Raw genomic sequence first — 17,627 nt, 5'->3', positions numbered from 1 at the left:
AAAATCAATTGACCATATATTTAAGGATTTCTTAAATATTTCTTAAATATATATACTTAAATATACTATATTTAAATTTATTAAATGTAGTCTTGATGACTGTGGCTTTGGAAAATGTGAGTCCTCCAGCTTTGTTCTTCTCAAGATTATTTTGCCCGTTCTAGGTCCCTTGCATTCCAGGTGGATTTTAGAATCAGCTTGCTAATTTCTGTACAAAGAGGACAGCCAGGGTGTTGACAGAGATTGCACTGCGTGTGTAGGTCAGTTTGGAGAGAAATGCATCCTAAGATGGCATCTAAGATGGAATACTAAGCTTCCGGTCTGTGCACAGAGAACATCTTTCCCCTCATCACTTTGGTTTCTTCATACAGTGTTTTATAGTTTTCAGTGGACAAGCCTTGCACTTCATTTGTTAGGTTTATTCCTTAGGTTTTGTTCTTTCCGGTGCTCTTGAACATTTTCTGAATTTCCTTTCTGGACGTTTCACTGCTGTTTCTGAAGGGGAAGTGTGCCCCTGCGTGTCTCCTCTAGCTCAGCCTCACTGCAGCTCTGCTTCACTGCTGACACCAGAGAGGTAGCGTTTTCACACATCAGGGGGTTGGTTTTCACCCATCGGGGTTCTGCAGCATAAGCTGGGTCTCTTACAGTTTAAATCGATTCTGACACTGTCGACCTGGAGATAGTGTCCAGTCCAGTCCCACGGGTTCAGGGCTCAGTCCCATACGACTGCCCCCCCCAACCCCCTACTTCAGACACAAATCAGAGTCAAGGTTCTTACCTATGCCTTAAATCCCACAACTGATCTGGAATTAATTTGCTCAAGCATCTCATATAAGTCAGGAAAACATTTTACTCACTAGATGGCCAGTTTATTATAAAGGGTGTAAGTCTGGAGGAGCCAGATTGGAGGAGGCATGTGGGGGAGCTCAGAGCTCCCTGCCCCCTCCCTGGGCACCGTGCCCCCTGTGTCTCCATGTGCTCACCAACCCAGAAACTCTCTGACACTATCCTTTGGGTTTTTGTAGAGCCTTCATTACACAGATTATTTATATCACTGGCCATTGGTGGTTAAACTCAATATCCAGCCCCTCTTCCCTCCCCAGAAAGAGGGGCAGGGGTTGGGAGCTGAAAGTTCTAACCCTGTAATCAGAGCTGGTTCCCCGGCAACCAGCCCCCTTCCTTAGGGCATCCAGGGACTTTCCTAAAGTCACTTAAATGACATAAACTTTGATGTAGTTGAAAGGGGAGCTTTTTATGTGAATAACACTCTATCATTCTTATCGCTTAGGAAATTCCCACAATGGTTTAAGGAACTCTGTGCCTGATATAGGCTAGAACAAAGACCAAATATATGTTGTTTCTTTCTTTTTTTTTTTTTTTTATGTTTCTGATTATTAACCACAATATTGCACTACTGTATAGAAATACAACTGATTTTTGTTTGATCCTACATCCTGCAACTTTGCTGAGTTCATTTATTCTTATTTAAAAAAATTCAAAAATATAAATTTGAAGATTTAACTATATAAGGGACATTGGTCTGTAGTTTTCTTTTGATGTCTTTACTTTGGGTATCAAAATAATACTGGCTTCATAGAATGCATTGAGAGGTATTCCCTCTTTGATTTTTTTGGAAGTTTGTGAAGGACTGTTGTTAATTCTCTTGAAAATTTGATAGAATCCTCTAGTGAAGCCATCTGACTTTAGGCTTTTCTCTTTGAGACTTTTTTTTATTACTAGTTTAATTTCTTTGCTTGCTCTGGATCTGTTCAGATTTTCTGTTTCTTCTTGAGTCAGTTTTAGTAGTTTGTTTCTCTAAGAATTTTGTCTGGTTCTTCAAAGTCATCTCACACACTGGCATGCAGTTCATATTATTCACTTACAGTCCTTTTTATTCTTGTAAGTTGTTCGTTGTTCAGTCACTAAGTCCACTCTTTGTGACTCCATGGACTGCAGCACACCAGGCTCCCCTGTCCTTCACCATGTCCCTGAATTTGCTCATAGTCACGTCCATTAAGTCAATGATTCTATCCAACCATCTCATCCTCTGCCACCCCCTTCTCCTCCTGCCCTCAATCTTTCCCAGCATCAGGGTCTTTTCCAATGAGTTGGCGCTTCTCATCAGGTGGCCAAAGTATGGGAGCTTCAGCATCAGTCCTTCCAATGAATGTTCAGGGTTGATTTCTTTTAAGATTGACTGGTTTGATCTCCTAGCTGTCCAAAGGACTCTCAAGAGTCTTCTCCAGCACCACGGTTAGAAAGTATCAATTTTTCCACACTCAGCCTTCTTTATAGTCCATCTCTCACATCTGTACATGACTACTGGGAAAACCATAGCTTTGACTATAGCTGCAGACCTTTGTCAGCAAAGTGATGTCTCTGCTTTTTAATACACTATCTAGGTTTGTCATATTTTTTCTTCCAAGAAGCATCTTTTAATTTCACGGCTGCCGTCACTGTCCTCAGTTATTTTGGAGCCCAAGAAAACAAAATCTGTCACTGTTTCCATTTTTTTCTCCGTCTATTTGCCATGAAGTGATGGAACCAGATGCCATGATCTTCGTTTTTTGAATGTTGAGTTTTAAGCCAGCTTTTTTACTCTCCTCCTTAGGGACTTGATGAGATCCACTGTGCACTGTCGGGCAGCAGCACCAGCAGGTGACTAGACTCCCTCGGAGCCGAGGGGTCCCTGCTGGGATCTGCCTTCACAAACCTGAGCTCCACGAGGGCGCCTAGCCAGTGCCCTGCCCTCGGGACAGCACCTCGAGTGCTCAGAGGCTTCCTGCAAAAGCATCCACAGCAGCTCGAGTGATAGCCGCACTCTTTTTTTCTTCCGTAAGCCGATAAAAGTTTGATTTGTTAGAACCCGAAAATAACTCTCTTTCTTCCAAACTCAACCATTTTCATTCTTTCCTTATTTCAGAAGCACTGTGTCACCATTCCTTGGGGGGAAAATCAAAGCTAAGTACAAAAAAAATCCAGAATAGCCCTAATCCTGTCAGCCCACAGATAAGCGCCGCTAACCCCTGGTCAGGAGTAGAAGGAGAAGTCACTTTCAGAATAGTCTTGTCTGGGTTCTCCTACCCAGGCCTCTGGGAAAGGGAGCCAGTCCTCTTTTATTTGGCACACTAACGATACAGACTCCCAAACACCACCCTGGACCCGCTGGATCAGAGGCTAGGAAGGTGGGGTGTGGGCAGGTGTGATGTAGAGATGGCCAGTCAGGTGACTGTGATGCCCGCCAGGCGGGAGGCCCCTTCGTGTGCACTGTGTGTGGGCCCCAGTCCTCAGGGAGGGCAGATGACTACACGGTAACTCCCCAGATGGAGACCTCTAGTCCCATGTGGCGGAGGGAACCCAAAGCAGATCTCCAGCTGGGGACATCCCCCACTGAGTCCGGACTGTGGGGAGCCCTGCGATTGCCCCCTCCTGAGCCAGCAGAGTTGGGGCTGCGTGGTTCTCAATAAGGACTGGGTGGTGTCGGCCTGGTGTCACTCCCAGGAAAGCATGTGAAGCAGACAGTACGTCAACATCGAAATTTGGAAAGATTCCAAAAGAGGTCCAGTGGCTGCCCAGCCACATCCAGCCTTTAGACACATTGTTCCCAACCTGCACGGCTTATGCTTTGACAGCGGGCACAGGAGGAACCGTTCAGAAGCAGTTTCCTATCATCCTTACAGCAGGAACAGAAAGGGTAACAAGCTCTAGTGACTGGAGTGTCCTGTCTGGCTTTCATTTCCAATTGCGCATTCACACCCTGACTCTTCTCTCAGAACACCTCACCGTTTTCTTGTCCCCTGTGTCCTTTAGAGACATGCATCAGATTCTGGATGCCTATGAAAACAAGAAGCCATTCTATCTGTACACGGGCAGGGGCCCCTCTTCCGAAGCCATGCACGTGGGTCACCTCATCCCATTCATCTTCACCAAGTAAGTGTTGCAGCGCGGGACTGTGCTCACCCGTGTCAGTGAGTTTTGAAACATGGAGAGAACAAACCAGCAATATATCTGCCAGTTATAGGCAATAAATGTATTATTAGTATTATTATTTTTTTAAAAAGGGAAAGAAATGTTAATCACAGACTCTGGGTAGAGCCGAGGAGGCAGTACCAGCTCACGTCTGCCTGATCAGCCAAGGTCTCGGGGAACTGGTGCCCTCGTGGCTTCTCCCCGCCCTGTCCCTGGGGTCACTTTGGCAGGATTGGGTGGTGGGGAGAGCACTGTGTGGAGTCAGCGGACCTGTGTCCTCCCTTCTCTGTGCGGGTGACCATGGAAGAGTTACCTCTCTGGGCCTTAGTTTCCACTTCTGCCAGAGTACCCCCCTCCTCCCGTCCCTGTAAGACTTCAGAGCAGAGTGTGCAGAGCGGCCAGCTCGGAGCCGACATGCATCGCCCTCCAGGCTAATAAATGGTGGTAGCCTGCAATGTGGGAGACCTGGGTTCGATCCCTGGGTCGGGACAATCCCCTGGAGGAGGGCATGGCAACCACGCCAGTGTTCTTGCCTGGAGAATCCCATGGACAGGGGAGCTTGGCGGGCTGCAGTCCACGGGGTCACAGAGTCGGACGCGACTGAGCACACGCACAGCACAGCCCTTGTTCACAGGGAGGTGCACACAGTACACACAGTCACGCTCCGTGGGTTCCTGTTGACGGGGGCCGAGGTCACAGTGTGGTCGGCGGTGCGATTTCCTGGGCAGGGCAGTTTAGACATGTACTGTTAGCAAGAGCCGCGGTTTCAGAGGCGCAACAGTGTTTCTCTGCAGAGAAATAAGGTGTGGGCCCCTCTCCCCCGTGTCTCCAAGGTGGCTGCAGGATGTGTTCAACGTGCCCTTGGTCATCCAAATGACCGATGACGAGAAGTACCTGTGGAAGGACCTGACCCTGGAGCAGGCCTATGGCTACGCCGTGGAGAATGCCAAGGACATCATTGCGTGCGGCTTTGACATCAAGAAGACATTCATCTTCTCTGACCTTGACTACATGGGGTAAGGAGAGAATGCCCGGCCGCCTTTTAAATGAGTGAACGCAGGCTGTAGACAGGCCATCGCGGCCAGGGCTGCTTCAGAAACATCTGAAGCATCTTGAGGTCTGGAAGGTGTTTTCTTCCTTTATTGAACGTTATCGTCTGGTTTCCTGGTTTATTGACAGCTAAGACTTCCATCCTCAGCTTGTGGAGGGGGTAGCAATGGCCAGATGCAGGCCAGAGCAGCTCACAGAGACAAACCCTCCTTCCGGGGCCCATCAGGTCATACCCAGATACTCTGGCCGGCCGCAAGTTGCAAATACCCTGAGTGATGAGAAGGTTAATCTGCTTTTAACCCACCACTGGCTCTCTCTAGCCATGGTTTCCCCACATCCGCAGACTCAACCAGCCAAGCCAGTGCAGCACCGCAGTACTGAAAAGTAGCCCACATGGGTGGACCCGTGTTGTTCCAGGGTCAGCAGTAATCTCCCACAACAAAGCACACAGTCCGTCCCAACAGATAAGCTTCCCTGGAGCCCCCAGACTTGAAGCCCCACAGGTTCAGCCAGCGATCCTGGCAGAGCTGACACCCCTCGTGTGAGCCCCTGAGTTTGCATCGGCAGTGCTGCTGCCTCCTGTGCTGCTCAGCTTCGAGCGGACTTCCTTCCACGGGCAGGGGTAATGTCTGCTCGCCTGCCGCGGGCGTCTCTGCCCACAGGGGGCGTCAGAGCACCTTCTTCCCCAGCCGACCCGGCCTGCATGTGGCTGGCAGGCCTGTGCTGTCTGCTGCTTTGCCCTCGGCCACCACCCTCCAGTTCTGGATTTGACTCTGACCTTCACAGGATGAGCCCAGGCTTCTACAAGAACGTGGTGAAGATCCAGAAGCACGTCACCTTCAACCAAGTGAAAGGCATTTTCGGCTTCAACGACAGCGACTGCATTGGTAAGCCGCCACTGCCCACAGCTCCCGCTGGCCCCTCAGAGAGGAGCCGCGCGCAGGAGGAGGGGGTGGGCGTGCCAGGAGCCTGCGCGTGGCCGCGCTGTCTCTGGGGTGGTAGCGTTTGCAGTTTGTCTCTTTAAAAAGATGGGTTTTCCCAGAATGTAAGGAGCTGCTGTGATGCATTTGGCCCTTTTTCTGGGCCCCGTGGAGTGTCCCCTCAGGTCACACTCTGTCCCTTTCCTGCCTCGTCCATTTTAAGGTTTAGAAGGAAAAGGAGGCTATGGATGACTTTGATCCTCCACCTGTTCCGAGAACCCTGTTGGTGTGGAGGCCTTGGTGGGGCCTGGGTTGCAGGAGGGCTGCTCTGTGGCTGGAACTGGCCATCATTATCTCCCTGGACCTCACTCCCCACCTCCAGGAGGAGCCATCCTGCGCGCCTGCCTGCCTCGCTCTCCTGCCAGGCCCAGTGCCCAGCAGACAGGTCTCTGTGCACACTGACCTCCCTTTCCCATGTTTCTGCACCCCTTTCAGATGCAGTGACCATCTTCTTTAGACTCTCAGCCCCGTGAGCTAAGAGTCAATCCTGAGACTACTGGCTGGGTCTCCTGACCCCTCCGTTTATTTTAGGCGCCAGCCCCTGGCCCAGTAGCTGCCAGCATGGAGCTCCCAGGATGTACCTGTGGGCGCCTGTGCCAGGCATGCCCCACTGGAGGGGGCACGTCCGGGGCCCGGCTGGGGGGCCTGTTGGAAGAGAAACGCCCCAGAGGCCCTGCTGGGAGGCTTTTCCCATGAGCAGGACCCTTTGATGCCTCCGTCAGATTCATTCCTGACACTTGAGGCATAAACCCTGTGCTTTTGAAATGGATTTGGGCGGGGGGCGGGGGGTGTTGTTTATACTTTTTTCTGCTTTGAAACGGTGTTTTAATCCTGGGAATCCAGGCAGCGAATGGGGAGATGTCTCTGGAACTGCCCTGAGCCAGTGCGGAGATGGGGCTGCGGCAAGTAGCCACACATTCTGTGCTGCCGAGACCCGGGTGTGAGTCCGGGCTCAGCCTCTCAGAGCTGCGCCCTAGCGCTAGGAACCCAGCGGTGATTCGGGCTGGTGTCCACGTGCATAAAATGGGGACGCGGTGACACTTCCTCTGTAGAGTCGTGGGGCATGAATAGGATGCTCAGTGCTGTAAAGGAGACACTGGTCCCAGCAGAGCCGCCGCGTGGACCCCCAAAGACAGGCAGGAGCCCAGGAATGAGCCAGCGGAGCCGCCACGTGGACCCCCAGAGACAGGCAGGAGCCCAGAAACGAGCGGTGTCTTTCTGCAGAGGGGAGAAGACAGCTGCCGGGAGCTAGCGTCACTGAGAGAGGACTCGAGGCTGGACCCACTCCAGGCCATCCCAGAAACGTCCCGGCCTGGCCTGCCTCCACTTGTCAAGGGTCACACCAAGGTCCATGCCCTTTGACCCCAGAATTCTGCTTCTGCAGGTCTGAGCACATATAATAGCAGTGTTAACAGCAGCAGCATCCAAAATATTGAGAACAGTTTTATGTCCCAAAATGTCATAATTTATAATAACTAAAACTGAGGAAAAACCTGGACACCCAGTGGGTAGAGAATGGCTGAGGTACAAGATAGATCGTGGGTAAGCATTACAAAGTGGAACCTGTGAAGAACAGACCGGAGGAGGATCTCACTGAAATGGAGGGAAAATGGATGAAAAAGACACAAACTAGGACTGCAGATTTTTCTTCCTTCCTTCCAACAATCCTTCTCTGTAGGTTTCAGGGTTTTTTTAACGAGTGTTACTTTTTCAGTGGGGAGAAAAGCCCATTTTTGTTCATCCCTTCTACAGTTCCAGACAGGAACCAGTCTCGGGTATAAAAATGTTTTGTCCTCCCTCCCAGGGAAGATCAGTTTTCCTGCCATCCAGGCCGCTCCCTCCTTCAGCAACTCATTCCCTCAGATCTTCCGAGACCGGACGGACGTCCAGTGCCTCATCCCGTGTGCCATCGACCAGGTCAGGAGGCAGAGCTGGGGTTCCGTCAGCCTGGGGGTTAGCAGGGGTCTTCACCTGCTTCAGGGGTGGGAAAGAGAGTCTGACGGTGGTGCATGGCAGAGTTACTCAGGAGAGCCGGGTGTTAACAGGGGTCTTCACCCTCTTCACGGGTTGGGAAGGAGGGTCTGATGGTGGTGCGGGGCAGAGTTACTCAGGAGGTGCCCACCGGCTGATGGCATCCCTCATCTCCCCTGCCCCTCCCTCTGCACAGGACCCGTACTTCAGGATGACCAGGGATGTGGCCCCCAGGATCGGCTACCCCAAGCCAGCCCTCTTGCACTCGACCTTCTTCCCTGCCCTGCAGGGGGCCCAGACCAAGATGAGTGCCAGCGACCCCAACTCCTCCATCTTCCTCACGGACACGGCCAAGCAGATCAAGACCAAGGTGAGCACGGCTCAGGCCTCGAGGAGACTCATGCACTACCGCTCCGTCCTTTGGCCACCACGGGCACCCTGAATTCCAGGGTCCGGGCAGCCTGCCCCGTTCCCAGATACAAAGTGAATGTGTTTGTGTCTTTACATGTAGGCAAAACTTTGGAATTTTTTTTTCACCTCTGATTTCCTCACCAGCATTGTTCAGAAAACAAAATCATGGCAATTTTCTTTAGTTACAGCTGAACAATAGAGAAAATTTAGTGTACTTCTAAGCACCAGTTGTATTCTAGGAGCTGGACCACGCGCTCTCTCTGTGTTTCGGTTTTTATTCTCACTGGTGTGTCCCTTTAAGATGAGAGCGATGAGGCCCAGCGAGGATGACCAGCTCGACCCAGTTTCCCCCAGAAACCAAAGGTGCCCTCCCAGCCCACGCACCATGTTACGCACCAGGGTGTAGGGGCTGGTTCTCTCCAGAACATTCCTGCTGAGACTCAGGATTGACAAGCGTCCTTCCACAGGCCAGTCGGGTCCTGGCCAGGAGTGCTGCTCCCAACCCACGTGCAGCCGGAGCTCAGTAAATATTTTTCAAGTCACCAGAGAAGCGAGAAATGGGAATTCGTTTGAAATTCCTTACTTTTCAGGCCCGCACTTCTGGTGCCCGGCTCTGACCTGCCAGTGTGTGTACAGGCCCCTCACTGTTGCACAAAGCTGTGGACATTTTAGTTGGAACTGTGTGTGTGTTCGCGGTCTGGAAGATTACAACAGGAGGGACCGAAACTGTATCTGGGGTGTGTGATGCAACCAGGAGTCGGTCCAGGCCCTGCCCCTCCGGGAAAGTCCCGCTTTCTGGTTGACAATGAGGAGCCCTTAGTATCAGGATAGGCCTCCAGGAAGTGGCCGCCGCCAGCTTTCCCAGCCTCAGTTGGAGGCTGGTGTAAACGGCTTTTTCTTTTTCTTTCACTTCTGGCTAAAAATTCCAGAGCCTGGAATCCAGAAGAAGGGGAAGGACACTCCTGTTCCCTCTTGCAGAGAAGTCATTTCGTTTCATTTTCTGAGAAGTTCTTATAAAAGAAGTCCTTTATGGCTCTGGGACACTTTTCACTCAGGGACCAGCAGAGACCCAAGGGTCAGGAACCACCCTGGCTGCCAGGGTCACAAGCACCCTGGGAGACAGGACAGGGTCAGGCCAGGCCCTTGTTCCCAACCCCTAAGCCCCACTTCAACTCCAGAAGCAGAATCTTCAGCCCAGAGAGGGGGCATCTGCTCCAGCCCCCTCCCAGGAGGTAAGAGTAGAGTGCTAGGAACACTGCGGCCTGACTGCGTGGTCACCTGCCACACACTCACCTGTGTGAGCTCACGGAGTCCTCACACCCTCCTGGATGCCGCATCCATTGCCTGGGCGACGAGATAGGCCCACAGCGTCTGGCAGCTTCTCTGCGTTCACACAGCCAGGTCGCAGAGGGCCAGCTGTAACCCAGGTGGGCCTGCGGCCTGGAGTCAGGGCCCCGCCGCCCACCTGCTCTTGGTAAGGGACTGTGGTCGTCAGTATCACTGTCCAGTGGGAGCCGCTCTACAGAACGGCAGCCTAGCGGCAAGGCTTACGTGAGCTTACATACACAAGCGGCTACCACCTGCAGAGTGCAGCCCAGATTTGGGATTTCAGTTCCAACCTGGATCGCTGAGCAGCTGCCGAGTAGCAGGGGCCTCGTCAGAGCTTCCAGTGTTTCTCAAAGCCGCTCAGCACCCCCACCAGAAAGGCCTTGCCCACCAGCCTCTGCCCCCACATTCTCCTAGGCGATCCGGTTAGGAATCTGCCTGGAGTCCTTCTGGGAGGCTTACCAGACGTCTCCTTGAGACCACTGGCTCTACGCACTCCTCCCTGCGAGAAAATGTGTTTGTACATGGAAGGTTTCTCAGACACTCACTAAAAGGACGTTGAAGGGACTTTGTCTCTACTTTTGGGCTTTTCTTCTCTCCGCTTTTGACTCTGACTTCTCTAAGGTTATCTTCAATCCTACAAGCCACTTTGTTAGTTTCTGAACCTGTCTGTCTTCAGTTTCTGGACGTGCCTGTTTGAGGTGGGCGCTGCCCGCAGGCCCACTCGGGCTCTGCCTCCCCGGGGCCTGTCGCTATGCCTCCCGTCCTGTCCCCAGGGAGGGGCGGGGGCAGCAGCCTCGCCGGGTCGGGCACTCTGCCCCCTGCACTGTGCCGTCAGGGGCCCTGCCCTTTTCACTCAGGATGGCTGTGTCTGTCCTCTGGGTGAGCCTGCGGACAGGTGAGGACATTTGCCCAAGCTTCTGCACAGGCGGTGGCGTGGTTTTCCCGATTCTGTTCTGTCTCTGGGAGTCGGGGGAGGGGTCAGAGCTCGCCCACCGTGTGGAGCCCCCTTCTCTGCAGTGAGCTCCGTGGGAAGGGGCGGCGTGCAGGCTCCCCTCACCACACAGGCGGCCGCCTGGCGAGCATCCGTGTGCCCCTCCTGGTGCAGGTCAACAAGCACGCCTTCTCCGGAGGCAGGGACACCGTTGAGGAGCACCGGCAATTTGGGGGCAACTGTGATGTGGACGTGTCCTTCATGTACCTGACCTTCTTCCTGGAGGATGACGACAAGCTGGAGCAGATCAGGAAGGTAAGGCGGGGCTGTGCCCGTGCCGGCCCTGGAAGGCTTGGTGGCCAACGTTCCCGGGGCCTGGGTCCATGGGGCCGGCGCTCAGCTGAGATGAGATCACAGCTGAGTAGGTTGGTCGTGTTCATGACCACGTGCCTGGAAACCTCGTGAACGGATGGTTCCCAAAAGAGAAAATACAAACTAGTAGTATCCACACTGTAAGGTTTAATCCTACTAGTCACCAGAGAAGTAGAAGTTAAAACGAGACCCCATTGGTGCTGACACAGCCCACGTACCCAATCCTGGGGTTTGTGTTGTATTTACAGTGATTATAATTCCGGGGCTCAGTGAGCCCTAGAGCCCGAGGAGCATTCATAGCCTCTGCCTCAGGATTTCCAGTCCTTGGCATCTTTTCCAAGAAACTAACCCTGAATAAGAAAGAGCTTTGTATGCAAATGTGTTGAAATGGTAATAGCAAAAAGTTCAGAACAGACTGTACAGCAGAGGAAGCCTTAACTAAGAATCGTCAGGAGGGATTCTTAGGCAGGTGTGAGGCTTTGATCATGTAAGAGGATCGGCCAGTGCTAGTGGCAGATGGACCCCAAATTGGCCATGCAGCGAGATCCATGAAGTCTAAATACACTGCAGAGAAAAAAATCTGACAGAAAACATGCCAGGATGTTAGCAGTGGGCTCAACCTCTGGGCCCTGAATTTGCAGGGGATTTTTTCCTTTCCTTGCCGCTTTTTGTCAGCTTTGGGTACTTTGTTGAGTTTGTTCAACAAGTGCGTGTTACTGTCACAATCAGAACATGAAAACAGATTCAGCAAAGATTTTAGAGACGCCAGTAAGGTTGAAGGGCACAGTCATGGGTTCGGGTCTTGGAGTCCCCTGACCTGGCGGGCAGGTGGGGTGGCTAGCCCTGTTGTCCCCATCATGTGTCAGCTGAGTCACAGCTGCCCGCAGAGCCCAGAGGCGTTTTCAGAAAAGGGTGGCTTAAGGCCCTGTGTTTCTGTGTGGCCAGCATGCCAGGCTCCGCGTGGGTGGTGTCGAGGGAGGGAGGCGCCCGGCGTGCGTACCGTCTCACGTGGCCTGTCTCCCCCCACCCAGGACTACACGAGCGGGGCCATGCTCACCGGCGAGCTCAAGCAGGAGCTCATCGAAGTCCTGCAGCCCTTGATCGCCGAGCACCAGGCCCGGCGCAAGGAGGTCACCGATGAGATCGTGAAAGAGTTCATGACCCCCCGGAAGCTGTTCTACGACTTTCAGTAACGCCCCCTTCTCTGTGTTCCCTCGGAGATGTAATTCACCCGCAATCCCAGCTCAGTCGAATCAGCACTCCCCCTAGGCTCTATCAAATGGTAATTATGGGCCCGGGTCTGTAAATTCTGTTTGTCTCAACGCTGTTTCTTCCCCTGAATGTCATTCCATCCCCTCTGGGTAATTGGGTGCCAGGTAATATCGTGTGATCACACAGACAAGTCCAGCTGGAGTTCTCCCACAAAGCAGCACCTTGGGCTGGATGTCCACCGAGCAGCCTGTTCTGGTCCACAGGACAGCGCCCTGTCGGAAAGCATCCTGCGTCCAAACCCACGCTTCCACTTGTTCTATAAAGGAATATACAGTCTATGTATACATACCTGGAATCAACGTGGTGTTGCCATCAAACTTTTTTTTAAGTGCTTTGAAACGTTAACATGTAGAAGCTTAATGGGCACAAGAGGCATTTCAGCTCATGCCCCCTTCCCACCTTAGTATTGCAAAGGAAGTGCTGGCCAAAGGCTTTGCTAAACTTAATTCTGAGATCTCACAGCTTAAAAGCTACCTTTAACGTTTCTGGCCAGAGTGGGCCAATTTTTACTAAATTGAGTCTTTGTGGGTGAAACTTCCCAGTTTACTTACTAAACTCCAGGCCACGCATGTACTGTGCTCGAGAAGTGACACTCCTTTCCCTGAGCAAACTAACACTCTGTCCACCGAGTAATCCTAGACACTCCATCCTGAGAACCAATGACTGCTCCATTCTGACCGAGCCGGATGCTGAGGCCAGTCTGTTGCTTTGCAGATCCTTTTGTTTTGACACCTGACTGGCGTGGAGGTCTGTCTGCACAGAGCACGCCCTGCCTGTGTCCCCAGACGGGCGGACGTAGCTAGATAGCGCCCAGCAGCCCTCAAGGCCTCGGCCATGTGTCCGTGGGAGGCCTGCTTGATCAAGCACCCTCTGTAGTTTTGGAAAAGTGAAGACCTATCTTAGGGAAAGCTCTTGGTCCAAGTATCTGTCCTTTCTGGAGGCACAGGGTCCATTCCTGGGCGCCCTACTCTGGTCTCTCATGACAATAAACTTCCTCTGGTCCCACCCATGTCGCTGTGCTATCTGGGGTTTGAAGAGCGAGCAGAGGCCTCCCTCCGGCCCAGGGCCGTGCCGTGCCTGCCCCTCTGTGGATGCCCTTGAGCCCACAGGGGTCCCCTTGGGACACGTGCGGGATGGGATCACAGCCCTGGCATGCGCCTTCCTAGCCCTCAGCCCTGCGTGGCGCTGGCTCCCACACTCACTGGATGTTCCTGACAGCCAGTGGAGAACGCAAACAGGTGTCCACGTTTTTTGTGGTCGAGGGAGGCGGCCATGGGGGTGGTCAGAAAGGTGCTGTGTAGACAGTGGCCCCAGGCCATTCACGGGGGTCCCAGAGCAAGGGCCCGGCCGGATGGGGACGAGCCCCGGGCTTGCGCTGCCCGCCCACCTCATACTGCAGGCGGGAAGACAGAGGCCCAGGAGCGACCACGACAGCTCGTGCGAGGCCGCCCCGTGAGGTCGTGTCAGACAGACCTGCCCTGTCTCGTGCTGTGCCCACTCACGGGCTGTCCTGCAGGAGGGCCCTGAGGCTCCCACCCGGGCAGCACGTTCCGTCTCCTCGCCCAGCCTCTGCTCCCTCCGGAGTGGAGGTGGCCCATGGAGGTGCCCCCAGCAGAGGGTGGGGTGGTGCGGCTGGGCAGCTGAGGTGACCTCTCTGCTCCCCTGCGCCCGCGTCTCAGGAGGGACCGCAGCCAAGTCCCTGGGCTGGCGGGGCCCCGGGGAGGGGTGGGCGTTGTCCTGGGGTCTCAGAGGGCAGGGCTGCGGCCCCACAGCAGCCAGTGACTGTGGGTGGGGCAGGGACCTCCCCCCACCCCCTGGTGGAACAGAAGCAACGACAGATACCTCGTGTTTGGGTCAGCTGGGTCAGAGGTCAGTGCCCAAAGTCACTGCTGGTAAGGGCCACAGACGCTCCCACCCCCTACGTTTTGCTAGAAAACACTGGATTCTTATAGATCCCGAGAGAAGCCCTGCATCGGGATGGGCAGATGTGCAGCCCGGCACTGTCTGAGGTCTGAGGTGGGATTCCGTCCCCAGCCGCCACGACTGTTAGTGTCTGCCCCTCAGACCTCACAGCACCTCAGGGGTGCCCGGTCTGGTGGGTCCAGTGGAGCTGGGCCTGGGGGACAGCGAGGAGCCCACTCAGGTGGAGAGCTGGGCCAGGCCCAGGCCGGCTCAACCCCTCGTCTCCTGCGTCAGCAAGTGGGATCTTTACCACTTCACCACCTGGGAAGCGCCCTGTCGACTCTGGGCCGGCCCTTCTCCCCACCCTTCATTTCCGTGCTCCAAAGGGCCTTGCCTCTCCACGGCTGTGGCCCGAGCCCGAGCGAGCGAGGCAGGGCCAGAGCTCAGAGCCCAGTGGTCCCCACCCTCCGCTGGAGGGAGGGGTAACTCCATTTCCAAGGCCAAAGCACCTGGGCAGGCTAGCAGCGCTCTTGTCAGAAAGAGAACGCGGGTGCGGGTTCGACAGCTGTTGAAACCTTTTGTTAGCCCATCCCCTCCTGCCAGCACCTGGCCAGGACACCCCAGCATCTTTACCAGCTTGCCAGTGAACTCCCAGGAATGCTCTGCGGGGCTTCCTTCACTCACGCGTTCGTGCATTCCACACACACACCACATACATACATACACCACACACACACACATATACATACACCATACATACACCACACACACACACACACACACACCCCACGCACACATACATACACCCCACACACACCACACACATACATACATACACCACACACACACATACATACATACACCCCACACACACATACATACACCACACACACACACACCACACACATACATACACCACACACACACCCCACACACACACCACACACATACATACACCACACACACACACATACACCACACACACACACATACATACACCGCACACACACACATATATACATACACCACACACACACACATATATACATACACCACACACACACACATACACCCCACACACACACCACACACATACATACATACACCACACACACACACATACATACACAACATACACACATATATACATACACCCCACACACACACCACACACATACATACATACACCACACACACACATACATACACAACATACACACATATATACATACACCCCACACACATACATACATACACCACACACACACCACACACACACCACACACACACCACACATACATACACCACACACACACACCCCCCACACACACACCACACACATACATACACCACACACACACACATACACCACACACACACACATACATACACCACACACACACACATATATACATACACCGCACACACACACATACACCCCACACACACACCACACACATACATACATACACCACACATACACACATACATACACAACATACACACACACACATACACCCCACACACACACCACACACATACATACATACACCACACACACACACATACATACACAACATACACACATATATACATACACCCCACACACATGCATACATACACCACACACACCACACATACATACACCACACACACATACATACACCCCACACATACACACATACATACACCACACACACACATACATACACCCCCCACACACATACATACATACACCCCACACACACACCACACACATACATACATACACAACACACACATACATACACAACACACACACATACATATATACACACACACATACATACACCCCACACACACACCACACACATACATACATACACCACACACACACTACACACACACCACACACACACCACACATACATACACCACACACACATACATATACCCCACACACATACATACATACACCCCACACACACACACATCATACATACACCACACACACACACATACATACACCCCACACACACACCACACACATACATACACCACACACACACACACCCCACACATACATACACCACACACACACACACATACATACAACACACACACACACATATATACATACACCACACACACACACATGCACCCCACACACACACCACACACATACATACATACACCACACACACACACATACATACACAACACACACATATACATACACTCCACACACACACATACATACACCACACACACACACACACACACCCCACACACATACATACATACACCCCACACACACACACATACATACAGCCCCCACACACATACATACATACACCCCACACACACACCACACACATACATACATACACCACACACACATACATACACCACACACACATACATACACAACACACACACATACATATATACACCACACACACATACATACACCCCACACACACACCACACACATACATACATACACCACACACACACTACACACACACCACACACACACCACACACACACCACACATACATACACCACACACACATACATACACCACACACACACACCACACACATACATACATACACCCCACACACACACATCATACATCACACACACACACACATACATACACCACATACACACCCCATACACACACACTACACACACACCAGACACACCCCACACATACATACATACACCACACACACACCACACACACACCACACATACATACACCACACACACATACATACACCCCACACACACCCCACACACATACATACATACACCACACACACATACATACACAACACACACATACATACACAACACACACACATACATATATACACCACACACACACATACATACATATATACACCACACACACACCCCGAGCACCAGCTCTGTGCCAGGCTCTGACCAAACCAAACATGTGCTGCCCATGGGCAGCTTGTAGCCTTGGGTGGGGTGGGGGTGGGGGTGGGGGCAGGAGATGGATGAGTGACCGGACGGTGAGTGGGGGATCCAGGGGACCACAGCAGGAGAGACTCCCACAGCGAGGGCAGGTAGGGAGAGCTTCCTGGAGGAAGTGCCATCTCGGACCCGCAGTCAGCCAGGTAGAGGCAGGGAGGGGCGCTTCCATAGAGAGCACAGCGGGTAAGCAAATGCCTGGGTCTTGGGACACGAGAGGCCAGAGTAGGGTCCACCCACGTTTTCTGGGAACAGCGAAGAGTTGTCCGTTCAGCCAGAACCCTGAATGTCCTTCAGTCCAAAATCACGGTCAAGGCTGGTGTCCGAGTGAGCGAGTGTCCAGGCTGGGGGCGCCTGACTTTACCAGAGGGCTGCTACAGTGGGCACCCGGCCGTTCATGCTGGACCATCCCTGGGAGCCACGTGGTGCCCAAGGGAGGGCTGGGGTCTCAGAAGT

General features: G+C 52.9%; 1 protein-coding gene across 2 annotated transcripts in view; it reads left to right on the top strand.

The window, feature by feature from the left end:
- Positions 1-13,294, top strand: part of WARS1 (tryptophanyl-tRNA synthetase 1) — a 28,641-nt gene extending 15,347 nt beyond the window's left edge. For both annotated transcript variants that reach the window (XM_061159426.1, XM_061159425.1), the window contains exons 5-11: positions 3,811-3,930; positions 4,803-4,985; positions 5,806-5,906; positions 7,804-7,916; positions 8,167-8,340; positions 10,816-10,956; positions 12,045-13,294. In XM_061159426.1, the coding sequence (XP_061015409.1) occupies positions 3,811-3,930; positions 4,803-4,985; positions 5,806-5,906; positions 7,804-7,916; positions 8,167-8,340; positions 10,816-10,956; positions 12,045-12,206 (994 nt within the window). In that variant the 3' untranslated portion in view covers positions 12,207-13,294. The remainder of the gene's footprint in view (positions 1-3,810; positions 3,931-4,802; positions 4,986-5,805; positions 5,907-7,803; positions 7,917-8,166; positions 8,341-10,815; positions 10,957-12,044) is intronic.
- Positions 13,295-17,627: the final 4,333 nt, after the last annotated feature.

This window comes from Dama dama, chromosome 13 (assembly GCF_033118175.1).
Source record: "Dama dama isolate Ldn47 chromosome 13, ASM3311817v1, whole genome shotgun sequence".
NCBI classification, from domain to species: Eukaryota; Metazoa; Chordata; class Mammalia; order Artiodactyla; family Cervidae; genus Dama; species Dama dama.
The sequence above is the reverse complement of the archived record's forward strand: the minus strand, read 5'-3'. Positions and strand labels throughout refer to the sequence as shown.